At 32.4% G+C, this 23,569-nt stretch overlaps 1 protein-coding gene across 1 annotated transcript; it reads left to right on the forward strand.

Annotated features, from left to right (window-relative positions):
• Nucleotides 1–3,502: 3,502 nt before the first annotated feature.
• LOC148626213 (uncharacterized) lies at nucleotides 3,503–19,081 on the forward strand. Its single transcript, XM_088571089.1, has 14 exons — nucleotides 3,503–3,695; nucleotides 5,460–5,663; nucleotides 6,034–6,084; nucleotides 7,122–7,445; nucleotides 8,498–8,851; nucleotides 9,329–9,511; nucleotides 10,111–10,161; nucleotides 10,484–10,804; nucleotides 11,777–12,130; nucleotides 12,592–12,771; nucleotides 15,013–15,066; nucleotides 16,514–16,837; nucleotides 17,352–17,705; nucleotides 18,743–19,081. Exons 1-14 carry the CDS (start codon nucleotides 3,503–3,505, stop codon nucleotides 18,907–18,909), a joined length of 3,114 nt encoding a protein of 1,037 aa, XP_088427215.1. The 3' UTR covers nucleotides 18,910–19,081.
• The last annotated feature ends 4,488 nt before the right edge of the window (nucleotides 19,082–23,569 follow it).

Consider the following 23,569-nt stretch of genomic DNA (forward strand, 5'->3'; position numbering starts at 1 on the left):
AACAAATTTGTTTATTTCAAAGTTGATCATATGAATGATGTTATTACTTTCATAAATCTTCTCTTCTGAAACTGCTTTACAGAATTCAATAAAAGTTATTCTTAACAGAAAGACCGCTTGGATTGATGAACGGTTAAAAAATATGGCCGCCGATACTAAAAACAAAACAGGGGTCAGACAGCTGTTTTTGCATATATCTCCAAAACCCTTTGGTTTAACCAAATTCTGATGTGAAAAAAAGTATTTGGCATGATGAGATCTATCTGTGGTAAATGTTTGGTGAAAATGTGTTGACCCATGTCGGAGTTATTGCTCTTTTTGTTTGTTTGTTTGTTTGTTTGTTGTTTTTGTTTTGATTTTTGATGTTATTACTTTCAAAAATCTTCTCCTCAGAAACTAATTTACAGAATTCAATGAAAGTTGATACTTTTGTTTTTTAGGGTATTCTAATCAAAATGATTGTTTCGATTTTTGATCGGTTAATTAACAAAAAAAAAGTAGAACATAGGCATCAGACAGCAGTTTTTTGCATACATATTCCCAAAACGTTAGGTTTATCCAATGTCTTTCAATTGCTGAAATGATTCTTATTATTAGGTCTACAAAGTCTTCATGAGATCAAACTTGTCAGACGACTCCATGTAAAAGTTATTTTGTCCTCTATAGGCAAAAAAATACGTTTTAGCAGTTTTCAGTTAATATCTTGAAAACTAGAATAGATGGAATGAAACTTTCAATTAATGAAATGATCCTTACGATAAGTCCTACCAAAGTTTTCATGGAGTCAAAAGTGTCGGACAACGCCTTGTCAGAGTTATTACCCTTTAAAGGCAAAACATTAACCAGGTAAGCAATTCAGACTCCTGGAAGTCTCTTGTTATGACTTTATTTTTGATCGATATATGCACTTTCTCAGCAGTTCTATATTTCTGATCTTCTTTGACCTACTTCGATTTTGCTAAGGCAGTAGTTTTAATTACTGTATATCTGTTAATTACAAATATCTGTAGTTAACTCTGGATGATGCTCATGAGAGCCTTCCTTTTGCCCAATACAACAGTACTGGTTTCACAATTTTGAATGATCAAGTCTTAATTTTCAGTCAAGATAGACATGAATTTTACTGTCGATAGACCATACATTGGTGCTTAAAATGACTCAACGTCAAAGGAATACAGGTCATTTGCACACAAGTTATGTTCAGATGTATGTATAGTTAAAGTTATTTTAGATTTTAACAAGAGATAGATGAATTGTGTTTTATGAAACCCCTTGACCAGTGATAGGCCTAGGTGAGGGCGCAACGGGCATACCTCTTTTCAAAAAAAAAAAAAAAAAAAATATATCATATTGATTCATTAAAAATGTCATAATCTGATGATTTCTTACTGATTCTCGCAATTACACCTCACGCCATTTTTTCCAGGTCTATAGCAGTTTGAGTAATAAATCATTTAGATTTCTTGCAATACGTTGAACTATTTTTGTTTAACTTTTTATTGAAATCTTCTGTTCAAATTTATTTTCATATTTACAGGTAGGGGTAGCATACAAAAACAACACAAACACACTTCCTATTATGTGTGTCGAATTACGGATCTCAGGTAGAAAGAATTATCATATATTGAAACATTTTGCTATTTATTTTTAACATATACATGACTTTGTGTCTTATTTTATCAGTTGTATACTTAAGACAAAATTAATTACGCAAAGTTTTGAACAGCTTTCTATCCTGTACAATTGAAAGTTCTTTTAAACACAATATCTACCAACAATATGCAAACATTGTATGAAGACAATAAAACTGCATTGACTTCAAATAAAAACAACATATTGATGAGGTTTTGAATCCAGGTAAACCGCGAGGCTTTGCCGATTTCGTATATCGTTTTTTATCTCTAGTTAACATACTGCTATTGTCTTTATACTGCAGTCTAATCATTTCTTACTTCAAGTTTGAATTTTAATACAACGTGCTTTTTGCGGTTTTCCCCCTCAGTAGTGTCTTTACGATAAACAGATAGCTCATGCAACGGTAGGAAATTAGGCAGATCCAAAGATTTATATACCGTCAGTATATCATCAATAAAAATGGTGTTGATCCATTTTTGTTGCTCAAATAGAATAATTGCAGTATAGCTTAGATAAACTATACATAATATATATATAAGTAAATATCGAAATCAAAATGTGTATGAACAACTTAATTGAATAACACTTTATTTTGTAGACAAGAGGCTATCAATCTCTGTTTACTCATTCTGGCTGTAACAAAGTGGTGTATCTCTGAATTAATGTAACTATTCACTTCCTTTACCTTATGTGAGCGTTGATATTTCACAACAACAATTTAGCAATATTTATTTTGTAGGGCTGGACATATAATAGTGTTGTTTTCAATATATTTCACTTACACATCAGAAAGCGCCCTTGATACAAACTTTCAGGCTGCAATAGTGACTTACATAAAATCAAATGCAAATAAACTGGGACAATTAGATATAGTAAATGGTTCAGATAACGTTCAAACAGTGATATTATTGAAACTAAAAACTTCTCCACCAGTGCATGGAACCATTGTACAGACCACAACACTGGCTAAAACTACAACAACTGTTACTACAACAAATACGACAAATAGTTTAGAAACAACCACAAATTTACCTAGTACTAGACAATTGACACATGATCATTCCGCAAGGGAGTCCAATCTAACTAATAGTACTAGAAAAACGACATATGACTATTCCACAACGGAGTCAAATGTAACTAATAGAACTATACAAAGGACATATGGCCATTCCACAACTTAATCTAACCTAACTAATAGAACTAGACAAACGACATATGACTATTCCACAACGGAGTCCAATGTAACTAATAGAACTATACAAACGACATATTTCCATTCCACAACGGAGTCTAATCCAACTGATAAGGGTAATTAATTTTTATCTAAGTAATTGACAAAATATTTTTAAATGAAATCATATGTTAAAAAAATTGCCTTACGAAGTAGAAAGAGTATGTAAACTGAAAGACAAATAAAATATTTTAAAACAAAACCAGAGACTATATTACTAAAAAAAAAGAAAGAAACTAAAAAATTAATTAAATGACAAATGATGGGTGCAGATGTGTGCGTGTATGTGAGGTAGTGTGAGCGTGTTCACTAAGGTTTTTTTTATTCAAATAAGTATATTGTTGTTATTTGTCGTACTTTCATGTTTTTAAGAAACGACCAGTGTTTAATCGGCAAAGAAAAATGATAAACACAAATTAATATGCCAATTCATATTTTGTACTACATGTAACCAATTTATTACAAGCTTGAAATGTATTTCTCTGTACAATAGGTTTAATATGTGAATGTCAAAAAACATTTCAGCTGTTTGAAGGTCCAGTGAACCTATCATGCTCAAGATCTAGTCCTCAGGTATACAACATCATCCATATTTACCATGAAGGCGGGCACACAGATCCGAATTCTGTCTTTGATATGAAGTATTACCAGGACGGAACCGTCTACGAAGACAAAAGACAAAACTCCGATATAAGCACTGAAAGTCCGGACACCATGATAACCATAACGTTTACAAATGTAACATTCTTATTTGAAGGGACATTCAATGTAGTTCTTCAAGATTACTCAAGAGAGGTAGCTAGATCAGTTTCTAATGTTAACATCAAAGGTAACTGTAAACAAGACTAAATGAATATTATCTCTATATATAAATTAATCGAAAAATAAAAAGTACCGATATCATTTTATCAAATTGTATTATATAATTACTTGAAACAAGTTCTTAAGATAAAGAAGGTTAATTATATGTGATGTCTGCAATTAAGAGGATACCGATTGAACTTGTTAAAAAAAACAAAAACAAAAAACCACAACAATTACCACAGCAATATGAAAATTACAAATTAATTTCAAAAATAAATTCTGAACAGACTCACCAAAATTCTGATTTTTAAATAAATTAAAATAGTTTCATTGCATGGTTGAAGCCAGCGAAATGATACACTATAAGCTTATACAAAAACCAAAAACCCAGCAGTCCGACTTGTCTGACCCCGAATAATATCATATTTTATCTACCGTATTTTTGAAATCTTGCAGTATTCCAAATTTAAAAATACGTAAACCACCGAGGCTTCATTCCTTGCATTGCATATGGTAGAACCTCTCGGTGATGGATGTAGCTTCCTCTTTCGATAGTTTTGGTTATGAGTACTTATTGTATACAACTAATATTTTGATTATGATCTTCTTACATATTTGTTTTTTAATGCTGCTGATGAGAGGTTACTCTTTGAAACACGTGTACAGCATATCGAAATTTACAATCTATAAAACTGGTATTTCTGTATTCAATGATTCAAGATATTAACATTGGCATTAGCTAGGGAAATCGAATATAAAGAGTCTCAACAAATACATGCAGGTAATTATTATTGAGCCAACAATGTCGAAAATAATACCTAAAACATGTATAACCTTAGTGCTCGGATCAAGCAACCATATTTTAGATGTTATAAAGTTTATTTCATTGAGAAATATTCATAAAATATATGTATGTATATATCATAACAATACTAGCAGACATATATGAAAAACCAACTATCACGCTGAGCCCTGATCAAGTCACCGATCTTGTGTTTCCCGACGGAAATTTTTATAGGACCACATGTTTGCATACTTGTGAAGGAAATACTGGGTTTTCACTTTCAAACTTGAAAATTGATATAACTTATGAAAATGGTACATCATTTGTAGACTTATCTACTGATCAACTGAAGATTGCATCAAGTAGGAATTGGACTTCTAGTTGCATGCATTACCAAACTGTTAAATTTGCAATACAATTTAGTAAAATAATGCTCAAAGCACGAATTCGATGTCAAAATCCCTATGATTTAACAATTGTCAGCCTTAGTGATGAGCTCCCATTAGTTCAAAGTAAGTGAATGTTAACACATGATAGAACACATGTCAGGCAACTGACATATTAGCGTTAAGAACTGGATTGAACTTATGAAATTTTAAATTTTCTGTTATAAATGATGTACAATACATAAATAAAGGGCATGCATTTAATCGTTATAAATATTGACAAGACAGATTTAAGTTAGATTAACAGGACAATGAAAAGAACAAACAAAATAAAAAGGAAAAAGAAAAAAGAAACGAAATAGCATTGTAATGAGAGCAGTTTTTTTTAAATCATAGATATATATGTATAACTGAAGGGAAACATAATGTGTACAGATGGATGCGCTACGTCTGAGCGACAATGATTTTACATTCAAAATATTAAATCGGAAATCTTTCTTTTAAATATGAAGATATTATCAAAAATAAGTATAGTGTTAATGGTAATGACTGACGCATCAATTCTGAAAGGACTCTCGAATAGTTTTTTTTTAATGTTTTAATGTCTATCCATATTTAGGGAACATTTGTGACTGTGGTATAGATAAATCTACAAAGGGTCATCCATCCAGCTGTAATTCACGAGTTATCTGCATCAGAGACTTAACAGGAATTTATCCAGAAGGTGTTAGCTGTGATCCACCGTCATGGTGTCGTGATAGCATTAGTGGTGTTTGTTCCGCAAACTGCTCTAACTCTGTCTGCAACGAACCTGTCCCTGATAGTACGTTTCGTGGCAAAATATTAATAAAAATGCAATTATTATGGTACTGTGCAAACATTAACATTAGTGCATTATACTTTTACTTACCAAAACAGAATATAAGGGTGAAGGTAAACAATTTTAATAACCATACTGAACAACAATAACTAGAAATACTGACAATCCATTAATAAAATAAAATTTCTTGCTGAAATGATTAGTGTTCGTTTAATTTTAAGATTACGAACAAGAATTTAACATCACAGTATACGCAATTAGAATCTACAACTACATGTACTTTCGGGGATATATTTTATATATTTCATATTCACGATGATCATATTAACGAAGTTTTATTGTAATTTTGAAATGTTTCTTTTCTTATATACAGACTTTTGTACAACACCAGCCCCACCAACTACGACTCCTGTCCCATCACCTTGTAAGTACTTTTCTAATATTTTGGAGAATTAAATACATATTTGTATATTATATTTGTCAGCCCCGTGCAGGTCCGGGTGTTAAGAGAATAGGCATGCAGCAGCGCTAAGCTTGTCGTAAAAGGCGACTAAATAGTGCTCAGAACCCTAGCCGGGGGCTAGGGCGCTCTGGCCACAGAGTAACTGGGATGTGTGCCCCAGGTGGTGGAATGGGGTACCCCTGGCGTGTTACATGCTGGGGTTGTCAGTCTATAATACGGAAAACCTGACTGCAAACCATAGTGGTGCACCGTGTTGGGAAAGATGCCACGTTCCTTGCACGTTAAAGAACCCTACTGTGTTATTCTCTCGGAGTAGGAACCATAGGGCTCCGCCACAGGAGGCCAAATTGCCCGACCCTAGCCACCTCACCCTATTTCCAGTGGCAATCAAAATTTGTCGACCCCATTGTCCTTGTGTCCCATCCCTTTTTCATTTCATTATATATCATCCATTTCATGTTCATCGTCTGAATATAGCTGAAATATTGCTTCTCGGACGTTAAACCCCAACAAACAAACAAAAAAATATATTTTTTCATGATATTTAATTTTTTTCTGAATTAAAATACATATTCACCATGTATTCTAACAAACGACCAATATTTCAGTAAACAACCTTTTTCACAATTGCAGATTTCACGCCCAGATTTGTATCATTTCAGTGTTTGACTTATAATGTACTTCTGCTTGCACATATATACAATTCGGGTCTCTTAAAATCGTATAAAACGCAATCATTTCTTGATTTTGTTTTCAAATATCCTAAGTTTATAAAAATTAAATTCAGTATCGTTCGAACATTTTATCGCTGTGGTTATGTTTCTATCAGAAATTGTGCTTTATGACCTTGATGTAGGAATCTTTATTAAAACACTTAAATGCCTTGACTACGTTATGTAGTTCTCCACATTTACGCATCGTGTATTTGTTTATAGCATTTTTGAGTTGTGTGTTAAAGCACAAAAATATCATGATTGATTTGTGTACATATTTTGTAGACGTATCTTGCAATGATGTTACTGCTCAATTGGATTCGTGTACTGTAGAAATACAGTGTTCGTTAAATGAATCCTCATCTTTTTCCTCCATATCCATTGCATGTAGACGTTTGGGGGAATCGGCTGATACTCCCGTTGCAACTATTGATAGTGATAACACAAATACAATAACCTTACACAAAGACGATCTAGAAGTTAGTTTTTCAGACGATGTCATCACCATTTCAACTAATACATCGTGTGAAAATGAAGGAGCATTCTGGATTACAATGTTAATCAACGGTTCATCAGTACCGCCTGGATATAGCAAGTTTTCATTGAAAAGTTAGAATTTGTAATTTTCTTTATTGAATTTTTACAGGTTTACATTGTTAATTATTACCAAAGTGATAAGTACATGTATTTCATGAATGATTTAAAGCTTTGCTTATTTTAAACTGAAATGAGCTTGTTATTGTACAAACGAAAACAAAAAGAGATATATTTGAAAGTGTTATTTGTGCAGCATGTATGGTGTTTTGTGACATATAAAGGACTTTTGATTTTAGTCACAACTCAAACTCTAACGAAAAAATACTTTTAAAAGTTGACGATGATAACGGATGATGGTAATGCCCTAAATGTGATGGCAACAGCCCACCAAGACATGTTATCTGTATGAGCTAAATGCAAAAAAAAAAAAAAAAAAAAAAAATGCACCGAAACTCCATCATAAACATTCTGAATTAAATGTCAGATTGAAAATGAAGACTAGATTGCATAATATAAATGACAACAGTTAGTGGCTAGAAGCAATCAACACTACTTTGAGAACCATATTTTATTTAATTTTATCAATATAAAATTTGTGAAACGTTGAGTTTTTCATTTGCTTACGTTATGCAGTTTTTATAAATCAAAAGGTCTATCTCATTTGCAATATGTTCAACAAAAAACACGAAGGTTACTTTAAAAAAAAATTAGCACACAAATATTCCGGTTACTTAATTGAAAGATAAGTCAAGAGAACGAGAATCAAAAGAATATAATTCAAAAACAAAGACCGGACAGGGAAACAGACACAAAGAACATGAAATAACAAAAATAATATGTACAAAGCAACAAAAGTAAAAAGGCAACTCGGACTCCACTGAAAACTGAAATCATAGACAAGGTGCATCGGCAGGTTAAGCATTGTCTGCTTTTCTAGAAACACCCATCGAGGTGAAAGTCAAGTCTGAGGTAGACGAGAGAGGAAATGAAAACTCATGATGCAGATTTAACTCACCTGACGAAAATTTTACCTAAGCTTTACCTTTAACAATTGATTTCCCTATTATTCAGTTTAATCCATACAGTTGAAAGTAAATGAACTTATAAGTTTCCTTATATTACAGGCAAGCCAAAAGAAGCACCTGTTCTTAAATTGCATCCTGATCAGGTAGCAGGCTTAGAGGACTATCAAAGTTGGTTACTTCATTCCTGCACTGATGATGTAGGTTTACCAGCCGGTGATCTTAGTATTGAAATTAAGAAAGAATCAGATATAGACTTTTCGCCTTTGACAGTTGATGTTGTAGAAACTAATGATGTCCAGTCGGATTTTTGTACCGATCGAAAGGAGATAAAGTTTGGTGTAAATTTTACGACAAATATGAACAATGCGCTCATTCGTTGTTTGGTTAAAAACGGGCATTTTGTAAATTACAGCATGCAGTATTCAAACACCGAAATGGTGTCTCTTATTCCTCGTAAGTAATAAGTAATTAATGGTATTTTTTATTACATGCATAAGTATTAGTATTCAATAAAATTTGAACGACAGAAAAAATATTACGAACGCAGGTGCACCGGGTTGCTTGGCAGTTCATCAACCGGTCAAGTCAACCGAAAGATGAACAAAAGAAACGACAGATTCGGAAACGCACCAAATAAGTCTAATAGATAATTGTCAATACCTCAGATTGACCTTACTATATTATGTAAGCCACGTTGACTAAATACAATTTAAAAACATGTCTAACACTTGTGCGACTTTCCAAGTTCTCATACCCATTTGCTCAACTTATAAAAATGTGCGATTTTGTATTTTAAAAACTGCACTAAAACTGTTTGAATGTATCAAAATGATGCCCTTGCTTGAGTTTGTTTTTTTTTGTATAGTTTGATATTTTTTATTAACAATAGTAGCAATAATTTACTATACAGTCTATAATGTTTGATTGTAGAAGAAATATGTGAAAACAATACTAAAGACATTGTATATTTTCCACATCCCTCAAATTGTAAAAGCTTTGTACAGTGTGAAAAGTCAGAAACGTATGGATTACCATGCAAAAATCCTGGAGAATGCTTTGGAATTGAGTCTACTTCCTTTTGTAAACCTTGTAATACTGTTACATGTCCGGCAGGTATATATATATATATATAATTACAAATAGCCTATGAAGAATCTTATGCGTTGTACAACATGGGTTAAACAATTGGCCCCATGTGAGTATGATGAAGTAATATTTAAAGAAGATAATAGTAATGTGATACTGCTTTATATGATTATTGTGTTTTTAACAACACACAAACAAAGATGTCCAAAGAAATTAAGAGATAAGGCTCCAAAACACACGCGTAATTTTGGGGTGTTGTAGTGGACAACTGTCGAGAAGGCATTAATTGTGCAAAAGAATCACTGTAGCCAAGATTTAGATTAAATAAATTAATTAAAAGAGAACAGAAATTGAAATGGTAATTGATGAAAACACACGTAATTATTAAATCAAAAATGTTACCCGAACACCATTCAGGGAAGCTCAAAGTGATATTGCTTTATCAGCGTGGATGAATGTACAACGCAAATACATGTTATTGTTTTCATTTCCATAGATACTTGCACGTTTTCAACATAACGTAGGAAAATTTAAACCATTTTTTTTTTTAAATTTGCTTAATGTAAAATACTTTTGTATTTAATACTTTTGATGATAATTAGCATAATTATATATCTGCTTTTCAGATGTAACTACAACTACTATAACACCAGAACCAACTGCCACTACATCAAGCGGTAATACTTGTGAATTAGCTTTGCATTTGTTATCGATGCAGTGTTCATGTGACAAACAAACAAAATTGTCCCTTGTTTTGAAAATAAAAAAAAAACAATTCTATTAAATGAATTAACGTTTTTATATTAAAACATAGAACCATTTATGTTGTACTCAATAAAAGCAATTGCTTTGTTTTGGTTCAAGTACTATTCAGTACATTTGACAAACATCTGTCATTATATTCACGCTTAATAGTTGAATTGTAAATAATCGTCATGATGTCCGTCTCTGTCACCGTGTTTGCCCGTTCTTTATATTCTATTTTTATACACATTTTAGAGGTGTCATGTCAAGGCAGTACTATAGAAGTTAAAAGTGGACCAACTGCAATTAGTTGTAAACTGAATGATACTGTCTTTTCGTATCTGAATATAACATCCCGGTCGTCAGTTAGTAATATCACAGTTATTGCCCAAATTGACAATACTGGAGTTTCAACAGACTTGATACCTACTGATGATATAACGGCAACCTTGAACGATGAAGTAGTAACTATATCTATTATAAGTCCAACGTGTACTACGGGAGATTTTTATGGTGTGGACTTTATCGTCAGTGACATCATTGTCGGGTCATCGGAAGGAAAACTTGTTGTAAGAAGTATGTACAAAGTTATTTTATTTACATATCGTTCGTGATATAATATGGTTTAGGGCTATGCATGTAAGGGACAAAGTTAATGCTACTCTTGTGTTCTGAGTAGTGTAGTATTGGTCAAGTATTGGTTTCGGGAGAAAAAAAAAACATTCACAACACAAAATATTTTTTATGTATTCGGATTATAATTATTTTAAGCTTATTCTTTAAATATCAAAATATAAGGAATTAATGGAAGCAGCTCCATTGTTTTCGAAGTATATAATTTTTTCGTAATTTTTTGAGGCTAGTGTACGGGAACTCGAATTAAAAAAAAATCTGTTAATTTAAGCTTTCGAATAAATTAACATGTTGTTATACTGGTATATAGTGATGACGATGTCCGTACGTCATTCCGTTCGTCCGTCATTAGAGGGAATGGTTAAATATTTGATATATGGCTTACGCATGATGACTTGTATCATGTCTCCTTTTTCCAGCTTTCTAGGTCATGTAATTTCTGTTTTTCTGGCGACTTAGAATTTTTACATGAGAGGAATTGGGAAATTTTCCGTCGCAGATTTCTCCTCACCGATTTTAAGGAATGAAAAGATTTTTGGTATATGGCTTTATAAAACATTATTTAATTTATTTGACATTTTTGTTATTACTAAGAAACTATGAATCCACTGAGAACATTCTTTGATCCTCAAACACTTCAAGGGGTACTTGTACATATCGCTTTTGAATATAACAAGAATAGATTTTGATATGTCAACGAGACAATGTCCTAAATAGGAAACCAATTCCCAAAAATCGACTTTTGCGGTTCTCTATCTAGCCTACAATTAAGATTTCTGTGTATATGGTCATTTTGGGGGAAAGCGAGGGGATATATTTAGTAAGCATTACTCAGTTTTTCTAGTTTAATTATTAAACTAGCGATGGTAGTGCTATCTTAAATTTCATAAAAAAAACATAAATATTATTTTTAAGAAACTCCAAATGGATCTCCAAAGTTGTTTTTACATCCGGATCAAATTACTGGTTTAGAAAATGTGCGTAGTACAAGTCTTCATTCCTGCAGCGGTGATATTGGTTTTCCAGCAGGCGATATTGTCGTGGAAATTTTAAAGGAAGCAGATACAGATTTTACATTATTGACTATGGATTTCATGTTACGTAACACAAGTCTTGTTGACTCATGTACATACAGAAAGGAAATAAAGTTCTGGGTTAAATTTACATCAGATATGAAAAATGCTGTAATTCGATGTGGAGTGAAAAATGATTTTTTTGAAAATTTTACTTTGAAATATTCTAACAACGAATCTGTATTCATAATTCCACGTAAGTTGTTATACTGTTAGAATTTCATTTCAAAATCTTATAGACTTAAAATAAATTGTCATTTCACAAGATATACAGTTCTTGGAAATCCTTTAAGCGGTAGATATTCACAACTTCAATAACAATATTTGAATAGCTGAAATGTCTTTATAACATTGTCAAAAGAGAATTTAATTATCCATATTATACTTGGTTATTGCGTTAGAACATAAACAACTACATATAATGAAATTATTCGGCATCGTATCTATTTGTTATCCAATTTTGATCGGATATTAATGGTTATACGTATTTGATATTAGCCTCAAATGGACTCCTATTCTGTCGAAGTTTTTGGATGCACATATATTTGTTTGATATACTTTTTTATGATAAATATATATGCATACATGTAGTATAATCAATAAAATATATAGTGCTTAAATGATTAAGCTTTGCGTTTTATTTACATTCTTTTGTAGAGGAAATATGTGAGAACAATACCGAAAATATAGCATATATTACTCATCCCACAAATTGCAAAAGTTTCGTGCAGTGTGAACAAGAAAGGACGTACGGGGTGCCTTGTAACGAGGGATTATGCTTCGGAATAGAATCTACTAATTATTGCAGTACATGTGGAAGCGTAACATGTCCTGCAGGTAAACAAAGTATTATACACATATTGAAAATATGACATCTTGAGACATTTATGCCAAACCACACAAGTAATGTTACCATTTTAACAAAGATAGCACTTGCCGCTCAGAGAAGCGTTTCATCCCTGTAAAACAAAGATATTGGGGTAAAGTTTCTACACTTTTTGATCATGTAATTTGTAATGTAGGGAATTTTTTGTTTCCTTCTGTAGGTCACAATATAAACACTGTCTAAACTTGTATAATATTGTGTTAATCTTGAATTCATCTAAATATATGTATATTATTGAAAGGGCATCCACGCAAAATCCAGACAGTTGGTAGCACATGACAAATCTTGTTTTCAAGATCATATCATCTACATCATATCGCAAATGCATCCGTTCTCAATGTTGAATGTTGGTTTTTGATTAACTGCAATGATTATAGAGACATAAATTACATAGAAAGCGTTGAAATTTATTGAAAACCTTTTTTAAACTGTTTTCATCTGTGCAAAAGGTTCCTTTCTTAGGGAACTGTAAAATCATTTTCTGAGCCACTCATTATCGATTTAAAAAACTAATTTTTGTTTGTACCGTTGGACATATAGATAATATATACATTACATTAAAACACAAAATTCCATTGGGATAAAATTGACGATGTTCCTTCAATATCATATAGACTGCCTTGTTTCTAAATGAACAGTCTCTTAAACGTTGTGTTTTTTATTTAAATAAATGGATTTGTTTTGTGCTAAAATAATGTTATACCCCATCTGTACTATAGCTGAATCTACCATGCATCTTTCGAAACTATTAACTTCGAAAGATCTTCCGGAAACCCTCAATGCTAGATTATAATCGGAATATCATTGATTTTTCAACAATTCGTACCAGTTTTCCCAATACTCAGTTGCAATCCCGACTGAAAGCATTATTAATTGTTTTTACTCCACTAAAGAGCGAACACCTCGATACAAATACGTTGTGCTAAGTAGAGAATCTCCACACTTTGTAAAACAAGTACTAACTATAAAAAAAGATAGCCGACGATGTAGAATTTGTTCTTTTTACCAATTTTTCAATCAATAATCTTTAAATTTTTATCAATAACCTCATTCAGGAAATAATACACGGCATGCAATTTCAATTTCCAATAGTTCTTTTTTTCGAACGCCACTAAGTTATCAGTATATGTCCATTCGGAAACAGAAATTCGATCAAGTGACTTGCGTTTCCATGAAAGAGCTTCAAAAAGAGAAACTATACCGACTGCTTCGGAAAATAATATCCAAATAGTCTTCTTAATATACTGAAGACAATATTGTAGAAAAACTTGAATTTTATATCGACAACATATTTATCCATTATAGTGGACCTGTATTTTAGCAGACGGTCGGCATTTCAATGAGAAAAAAATGTGCTCCGCTACTAACTGACCTATTCTTTTTCTCCTATGGGGCTACAGCTAAATTGATCCAAAAGAAATGAACATCTTTTCGCCTGATCCTTTGACCCTGTTTTCGTTATATAGATGACGTGTTGTCTTTAAAGAGTTCCAGTTTCGGGGATTCTAAACATGGGATATACACCAAAGAACTTAGACGAAGCCACTCCAGACACTAGTTAGCCTCATATATTGACCTACGCTTGAAGATTGATGGAAAGGGATAAACGCATGACCGAACTATACGACAAACGCGATTACTTCACATACCGTATTGTCAACTTTCCTCACACCTGTTGCATCATCCCTTCAGCACATTCGCATGGATTTTCATATCTCAACTCATAAGTTAAACAAGGGCGTGTAGAAACTACTCAGACTATTTCTTCCGTGCTAGACTTCTTACAATTTGGGTTATTGAACAGAGTAATGTGGCTACAACATTTAAGTCATCACTACGGACGTTTTATTGCCTTCATCATGAATTCGTGGATATGTAAGATGACACCATCTGCACCCAGAAAACCTATTTATTCATCGTTTCATAGTTTTCCCTTTTCTCTTTCGTCAACCCTGTCGTGACAATCTATGACCAACTTGGCGCGTGTTTCTAGAAATAAAGTTCGCGCTTATCTTCCAGTGCACCCGGTCCATGCTCCCAGTTTTTGTGGAGTACTGGTTTCTCATGAATGTTAGCAATAAATGCAATGAATTTTAGAATGTCTAAGTGTATTAATCAATTATTCAATTTCGTTTCCAGTTTTAAAGGTATATATAGCTTATAAAAGGAACATATTTGTTTGTGCTTTGTAGATGTGGTGGTAACGACAACGCCAGTGCCAATAATAAAAGACCAAATATTTAGCGGTATAAAAGTTACATTAATTATTAGTTCATCTGGCCGAAGGCCATGTGAGCTATTGCCATCACTTGGTGTCCATCGTCGTTAACAATTTTTAAAAGCCCTTCTCCTCTGACACTGATGCACCAATTATAACCAAACTTAGTATGAATGTTCTTTGGGGTATACTGCATAGAATTGATGTGGGGATTTTGGATCCGTCGAAACACATGATCGCCGTTACCAAAATAAAACATAGTGGTCAGAAAGTAGTTTTTCTGCATATATTGCATAAACTGTTACGTTTAGCCAAATTCTAACATGGATAAACGTGTTCAACATGATTTGATCTACCTGTGGTCAAATTTTCGTTTTAATCCCTTAAGCCGTATTGGAGTTTTTGCCTTTTTTGACGTTTGTTTTTGCTTTTTTTATTGTTATTTCTTTCCAAAATCTTCTGTTTGACAATATTTGACCAATTGGAACTATACTTAGTATGAAAGTTTCTTGGGGTATCCTGTATAAAAATAGTATGGATATTTTCATCTGTCGAAAAACTTGCCTGCCGAACATAGGGGTCAGACATTAGTTTTTCGCATATATCTCCAGAACCATTAGATTTAAGCTAAATTATCTCATGACTGAAATGATCCTTATTATTAGGACTACAAAAGTCTTCAGAGATAAAAGTTAATAGATGACTCCTTGTAAGAGTTATTATCCTTGAGAGGGGAAAAATGACGTTTTTTATTGCATTTTTCAGCCACTATCTAGAAAACTATGATGGAAAGAATCTTTCAATTTCTGAAATGGTCCTTATAAGTCCTGCAAAAGTCTTCTTGAGGCAAAATTGTTAGACAACTTCTTGTTAATTTATTGCCTGTCTTTGAAAGGCAAAATTCAACCAGGTGAGCAATTCAGGCTTCTGAGAGCCTTTTGTTTTATATCGTTTCTTTAATATCTGATTGATAAAAATCATTTTCATTTTATTTTGTACCTGGCATATTTTCTTTACAGCTGAATATAAAATTGTTACCGTAAATGGGGATATTTTGGCGTCGTTTTTTTGCCGGTTTTCTGTTAAAATGTGCATGATTTAATTTTGATGCATTCATGATAAGTGTCAACTGATATCATATTCGATTTCTTCCCTTTTCCGATGAGTAAGCCTAAACTGTTAGAAGTTCGGGGCGGGACATTATGCAAATACATTATATATGTTGAAGTTGATAGGAAATTTCGGGCAAAAGAAAATGCTTGCAAAGATTTAAAAAGAAACAAAACAACAGTGTAATTTTGTTTATTAATTATCCTATGTATATGTATATTCTTTATTCCAAGAAAGCTTATTTGTACAAACAAAATAAAGGCAATGAGATTTCATGATCAATTGTTTAATGAACAATATTCTTGGTTTATTTAAGTGAATGAAAAATTGCCAAAGTGTATTCATATGTTTGTTACATTACACAGGTATAGATTGTAACGACAATACGACGTTTATTTTCTCGGAATATGTAGAATTGTTCTGTTACCTGAACGAAACTAGTTTTGAATTCATAAATATAACATTTAACCCGTCTGAGGGCTCTACCACAATTAAAGTAGCTGAGATTTCTGGGGATAGATCAATAATGTATCCGGCCGATCAAGACTTAAACTTACATGTTCAATTTATTGACACATCATTGAAAATAGTATTGAAGAACGTTTCATGTTACTATAATGGGGTATTTGACGTTGTTGTGAGCATGACGAATTCGTCTGTGAAAGATTCTGCACGACTTAAGATACAAGGTATGTTAATTACTCATGTTTAAACACTTGATTGATCTCGTAATGCGTGTTAATTGTTTTCATATATGTATGAGCATATTTTTAGAAGGCTTTAACACATAATTAAGCAACTGCAAGTTGGCTGTGGACAGGTATGTTGTAGGCAGGTAGTTGTTGAGTTTTTTATTTATTAAAATAACTCTAAGCAGTTATGGAAGTAATAACATGCTAATCACACATTTCTAGAAGCTAGGAAAGATAGTATACATGTTTTCGTCGTCCACATGTGATATTGATTGACCGGAAATAAATCTTGCATAAACTTTTTCATGAAATACATAAATGAAACATTTACTCAAAGGTAGAAGACCTTGAAACTTTTTAATCGTTATTTAATTCGGTATTAGCTATTCAGAATATAAATTATAAACATTCAAAGAACTCAGATTGAAAAGTTATATTTTGCTTGAACATAGCTTTTCGGACAGATATTCTATTTGTTTTTGTGTCATTTTCTTTTAATTTTATATTTAAGCTGAACCTATTGGATTAGCCACTTTAATGCTTAATGCAGACCAAATCGCTGACTTTAGTGGTGAGCATACTACTAAAGTCCATAAGTGTGTTGCTGACGTTGGAAACCCTCCTGGAAACATTTTTGTAGAATTGCGCTTACAAGGAGGAGACAGCTTCAGTAATATTACAAATTTAAAAAATATGGGTGAAATCGATACATTTTCACAATGCACTTTCCAGAGAGAATATAAGTTTTTGGTCGGCTTTACATCAATCATGGACAACGCTACAGTAAGGTGTAAAGTAGCAAACAATTACTTTCCATCTTTTACACCTACTATTTCAAATCCGGAACAATTGGCACTTGTTTCGGGTAAGTTGGTTACTGAATTTGTATTACAGAGATAAATTTCATGCAGTTTGAAAAGATAAGTTTTTGTGTAATAAAATTAGAGTTTTCTTATAGTTTGTCATCATCCTTCTCTATTTAATGAAAAACATAGTTAGCTCCTGCCGATTTCGGATATTTTAGATGAATATGTTAATAATCTTCTTTGTTATTACAAAACATCAGTTGTTTGTTTTATTTAAGAAAACCGCCAAATTGCAAGTAGTTGAAAGCATAAGGTTGTCAATGTTAACAATTCTGTTTTTACGACGCTTAAACATTCGAACTTCATTAGATTTGTTCCCGGACGTATAAACAATAAAAGGGACAATTATGGCAAGCCAAAGTGAACAAAAAATGAGCGTTTTCTAATATTAAAAAATGAGTTTTAAATATCACGAATTCATTTTTTAATATTACAAATTTGATTTCTAACATTACAAAACCCTTTTTATTAACAATTCAATTGGAAATTATTTTTTAGTATTAGAATTTTTTTTCTAATATTAGAAAATGAATTTATTGTATTCAATTGCAATTCTGTAATATTACAATAATATGACTGACTTTGTGATATTGAAACGTGACTTTTTTAATATTACAAACTCATATTCTTATGTCAATAATATCTGATTCTAATATCACAAAACCCTTTTTAATATTAAAACTTCAATTGAATTTCTAATATTAAAAAAAACTATTTTCAATATTAGAAATTGATTTTCTAATATTACAAATTTCAATTTTTTGTCCACTTTGGCTTGCCATAGACACTGGCATTTTTGGCAGAGAAGGCATACATATTCCCTTGTATGCACAACTCAGTTTTGTTTTTCACTATTCTAAGCAGCGTATTATTCAGTTTCATCGAAAATTATATCATTGTCAACTTTGTTCAAGCATGAAGATTACACATGAAGTCTAGTCGTGCATGTAATGTAGCTTAGATGTGATTTGTTGCAGTTCATGCCAACAAACGATAGCGACTTACGTTATTTAACCAACAATTAATTCAATTGTAGGTGATTTTTGTGAGGGAAAAAATGGCACGATATTCAGTCATCCAACACATTGTAAACGATATGTGCAGTGTGCTCATGGTATGCCAAGCGTGACAGAATGTCAGACAAACTGTTATAAACAGAGCATTCAAGGTTGTACTAATGATTGCGGCGACTATTGTGTATGATATTTGTTATGACGTTATTATTGAGCCAACCAGTTTATTCGCAAACCATTGATTTTAACACGACTCAATTTGGAATAAAATGAAAAAACTACAAATATTAGTTTAAATAATTTTTCAATGTAAATGCATTCCAATATACTACAGATGTCAAATTAACATTTTTGATGTTTTGTTTGCGTTTTTTTTTATCATCAATTGCATATTACATGTAAAAAATATTTCGTAATTCATGCAGATTGCGTTAAGATGTTAGAATGTGGACTTCAACGGCGTTTGTTTTGATATTCTTTTTATGGTTTATAATAACGCATTGTTGGGAATAACTTGGCTTGAGCTTGCTTCAATTTATTAAGACCTGGAAATTAAATTGGAAACAGTGTAAAAGTAAATTATAATGTACAACGTCGAGATTGGATAGCCCGAAAATCTTGGAGGTAATAAATCTTAGGAAATAATCGTCAATAACTCAAATTTCTTAAACAATTTTCAACTTGGCTGTAAAACAACACTGAAGCCCTATCAATAGTTTGACTGTCATTCAAGGTAGTTGCGGGCGGGTAATATTCATATCAAGAATAACGACGTCTTGAATTCTTGAATCATCATGGTACTGATTGTACTCCAGAAATGCTAGAGGTTGTTCTGGCAAGCTATTTTCTGACTTGGTGCCATCCTAACCTCTAGCATCTGACACACGTTGAAAGCCACCGCAAATGTGAATAAGCTTAACATATGTTTTAAAACAAGTTTAACCTACAGGAAATCGAGCGATAAAAATCCTAAAAATGTGTTAAATACCTAGAAAACATTTGTAATGAAGTCAGTTGTCAAAATGACCAGCAATTTTGAATTAGGTCACTAATTTTAGGGAATACAATATATATTTGACAAAACGAACTTAAAGTTGGTAAAGGTAATTCGTTAATTAATTTGATATGTTCTTTTTGCAAATGTTAAAATTCGTAATTTTATCAACCGGAATTACGCACTCAAAAAGCTTCAAACTAAATATGAAGTTCATTTTGACTGCATTTACAAAGGATTTCCAGGATTGCTGGATTTTCTCATCATGTATGTCATTCATTTTTCTTCAGTTTAGTCACCTTCTACCGAATTATGGTAGAGAAACTGTATAAAACGTTTTAAACGGCAAATAGTTTACTTTAATTCTGCCGATTTCAAGGGACGGCGGAACGAGCGTTATGCAATATGGGGCTCTGAAGTAAGAGATTGGGGCATGGAGGATTGGAATTCCAACCTCTTACGTTGTAGAAGTATTACTGATTGATGCTCCATAGTCGTCAAATTGAAAACAAAAATAGAAATGAGGGACCTTCAGGTCATATTCTGCCTACTGTAATAAAAAAAATGTTCCATTAATGCGGAATGAAATATCAATAATGATGTAATTCATATTGTTAATTTTCAGTATCATGCATTAAGTTTGTAATTCACATGGTAAAGATTTAGAAGGCTATTCGTTCTGCATTTTTTACTCTTGCAACCTATTTCATAGTTAGATCCAGCTTTAACCCGAAAACTATTGAAAGTAAAAGTACGCATTATATAAATCTTTCTACAGGAAGAAGGGTTCTTTTGGTAAAGAATGGAATACTATGTGCATCAATAAAAACACTTTAAAAATCATGTTTACAATCCCTTAAAAAAGACTAAGTCCAACTTAACATGTACGTATATCATGTGACCCATCTAACTATTGCATGACTAAACACCTGGCCACCCCTGTAATATACCCCCGAATCCCTAATTACACCGTACATGCACCATATTTAATATACATGTTAACTAAAGAGCTTTTATCTCTACTTTGTTCCAATAAATGATTTTTTTTACCAAAGGATGTTTAGAATGATTTTTTTTATCAGATGTCGATTTTGATAAGGCGACTGCTATGAATATGCATGCATGTATGTGATGCACTAACTTTGAACCGCATCACTGTCCTTTACCTGGATTTTGCATTTGAATCTAATTGTTTTCAAAGTTTTTTTCGTTTTAATATCCGTATTCATATCCTCGAAGATTAACGTTATGATTTATTTTTGTTTTGACTGTTAAAAGGAAACTTTAAATAAGCTTGTAAAGGCATTAGTGTATAGAAACAGGTGGAACGCTGTCTTAAGGTAATTTTGTTTATAATAATGTCGCAACGCATTATATTTCCTTGTGCGATCCGGCGAATATAACACTGTTATAATATAAAGCGCGAATAAAGTTTTTACTCGCTCCTGTTTTTATTTTGAATTTTCGAAAATCGAAAGGAAGTTTGTATTCTATGTCTTTTCGTAAATTTTGTTATTAGCCTCATGATAATCTTGAAAAATAAAAGCAGGCGCATCCCGGTGATGGAGTAGATAGAGTACGACATTGCCTAATGGATTACCAAGTTATATAAGCACAGCCTAACTGCGGACTATTGAAGGTTAACTGGCAAGACTGTCTACGTGACATTTGATAAAATTGGTTTTTGAACCTGAATTTACGATATATGTGTTTAAATGTTTTAATTACTCCTGGTTACCAGAAACCACAGGGAACATAGTCAACAATATAATATTTAGATGTTCTTACTGTTATAGGGGTATGTATTGTAATTCAGAAATGTAACTTGAACTTCGAAGGAGCAGAAAGTTCTGGCCGTATGGAAAACTAGGACATATACTATCAAATGTGACAGATATAACTAAGATATTCGACGATTTCAAAGAATGAATTAATATGATAACACTACAAATTCTAGTATAGAAAAAAGATGAAGAATCCGTAGCATGGATTGTTTTAATACTGAACCCATGTGAAACATATTTTAGAGGGCATGGTCAAGGGTAAGTTAATGAAATACAATATTAATTTAATTGGTCAATGGAATGAAACATCCACAAGTTTTACTGTATTTTCCCTCCTGAAATGTCATTTCTTTTGAATTATCAATTTGAACTGTCGGGTTTGTAAATTGTGGGGCTCATAAATATAAGATTTTGCTTTTGACTGATTATTTTAACTACTCTTAACAATTGACTTGTGAGTGGTCCGAAATTATCAAATTGAAACATTATGAGGATGGACTATATAAAGGTCTAAAATTAAACGTAGAAAACTGGGTCAGTAGTCGCCTTATTTTCTAGTTCTGCTGGATAAATAAACAGAACCAAATTAAGGGTTATTAATAGATAGAACATCGTTAACATATCGATATGTGAAATTGAATGGTCTAGCCTCTTTTTGTCTTTCATACGAGTTTGAAGGAACACAAGAATAAAGAAACAGATCGAATATAGAGTTCATTGAGTGTCCATTGGCATGCCGATACTTTTTTTAAAAAATAACCCCCCCCTCAAATAAAAACAAAAAAACAAAAACAAAAAAAGCAAAACAAAACAAAAATACAAAACAAAACAAAAACAAAAAACAAAACGGAAAGTAAAGATTTATTGTCAAGAAGAAACTCCAGTATACTGATTACTTCCTGCAGAGTGTAACAATGGTAAAAGGCTACAATATGTAAAATGGTAGCCTAAAAGAATCTATTTGTGCAAATAACCATTCTTTCAGTTTATTGCTTTGGTCATGATTGGTAATGATTTCTTTTAGACGGTTTTCAATTGAACGTGTGGTATGGTTAAATATAATGTTAAAAAGATTTGGTAGAGATGACTTCGGATTGAGATTTAGGATAACTAAGAGTTTTTGTTAAGTATTCAGATATGATTAATAGCAAGCAAACATATTCACGGTATTTTTTCCTTCCTTCGCCGCCGGCAAACCTTTGGTCAGCCGTACAGACACCTCGTTTGTTGAACAAGTAGCAGACTTCTTGTTTCGCACTTCTTACAAGTGGGCTTCTGGAAAATAGTTACTTCAAGATTGAAGTCGTCAATACAGAGGTTTTATTATCATCACCATGAACTTGTGAATTGCAACGGTGTATCCATCTGCAAAATAAAAACTGATTTAGTCATTGTGTCAATGTTTTCCTTTCCATTTTGTCTACCCTGAGGAACGGATGTTTCTAGAAAAACAGAGGACGCTTACTCTAACGATGCACCTGGTCCATGCTTCCAGATATTCCAAATGCATGTACCAATTCAGGACTACTTTCCTTTTGACTACTACCTAGATTTTATCAGATCAGTAATGTTGTTATTACCCTTCATTCAAGATGAATCGCAACATCCGATTGACAAAAAAACCATGAATCTGAGTCTGAAACATCAAAACAAATTTAAATTTCTTACAATTCGCATGCTTGAAAACTTGTACTTCTTTACATTATTATACACTTCACCTCATTGGTTGATGTACATGTATTTCGTTGTTTGGGTACTGATAAATACCCTTCCTTCTCCAAAAGAAGATCCTTTTTCTTGTTTTAACTTTCCCTTTTTTGTCATCACGGAAGACAAAGTGTGCTCCCAGTTTTTGGTGGAGTCCGAGTTGCTCATTTGCTTTTGTTACTTTTCATGTATGATATTAGATACTTTATTTTCTTTGTTGCGTGTGTCTGTTTTCCATGTTGGTTTTTGTCCCTGGATTGCATTCTTTTGATTACCGCTATAACCTTGGTTCCTTTGATTACTCTTTCTCGCTCTTAATTTTCAAAATGACGAATTGCGAATAATTGACTCTAACACGGTTACAT

This window comes from Perna viridis, chromosome 2 (genome assembly GCF_037379345.1).
Source record: "Perna viridis isolate PV_CMFRI_1.1 ecotype Kerala chromosome 2, ASM3737934v1, whole genome shotgun sequence".
NCBI classification, from domain to species: Eukaryota; Metazoa; Mollusca; class Bivalvia; order Mytilida; family Mytilidae; genus Perna; species Perna viridis.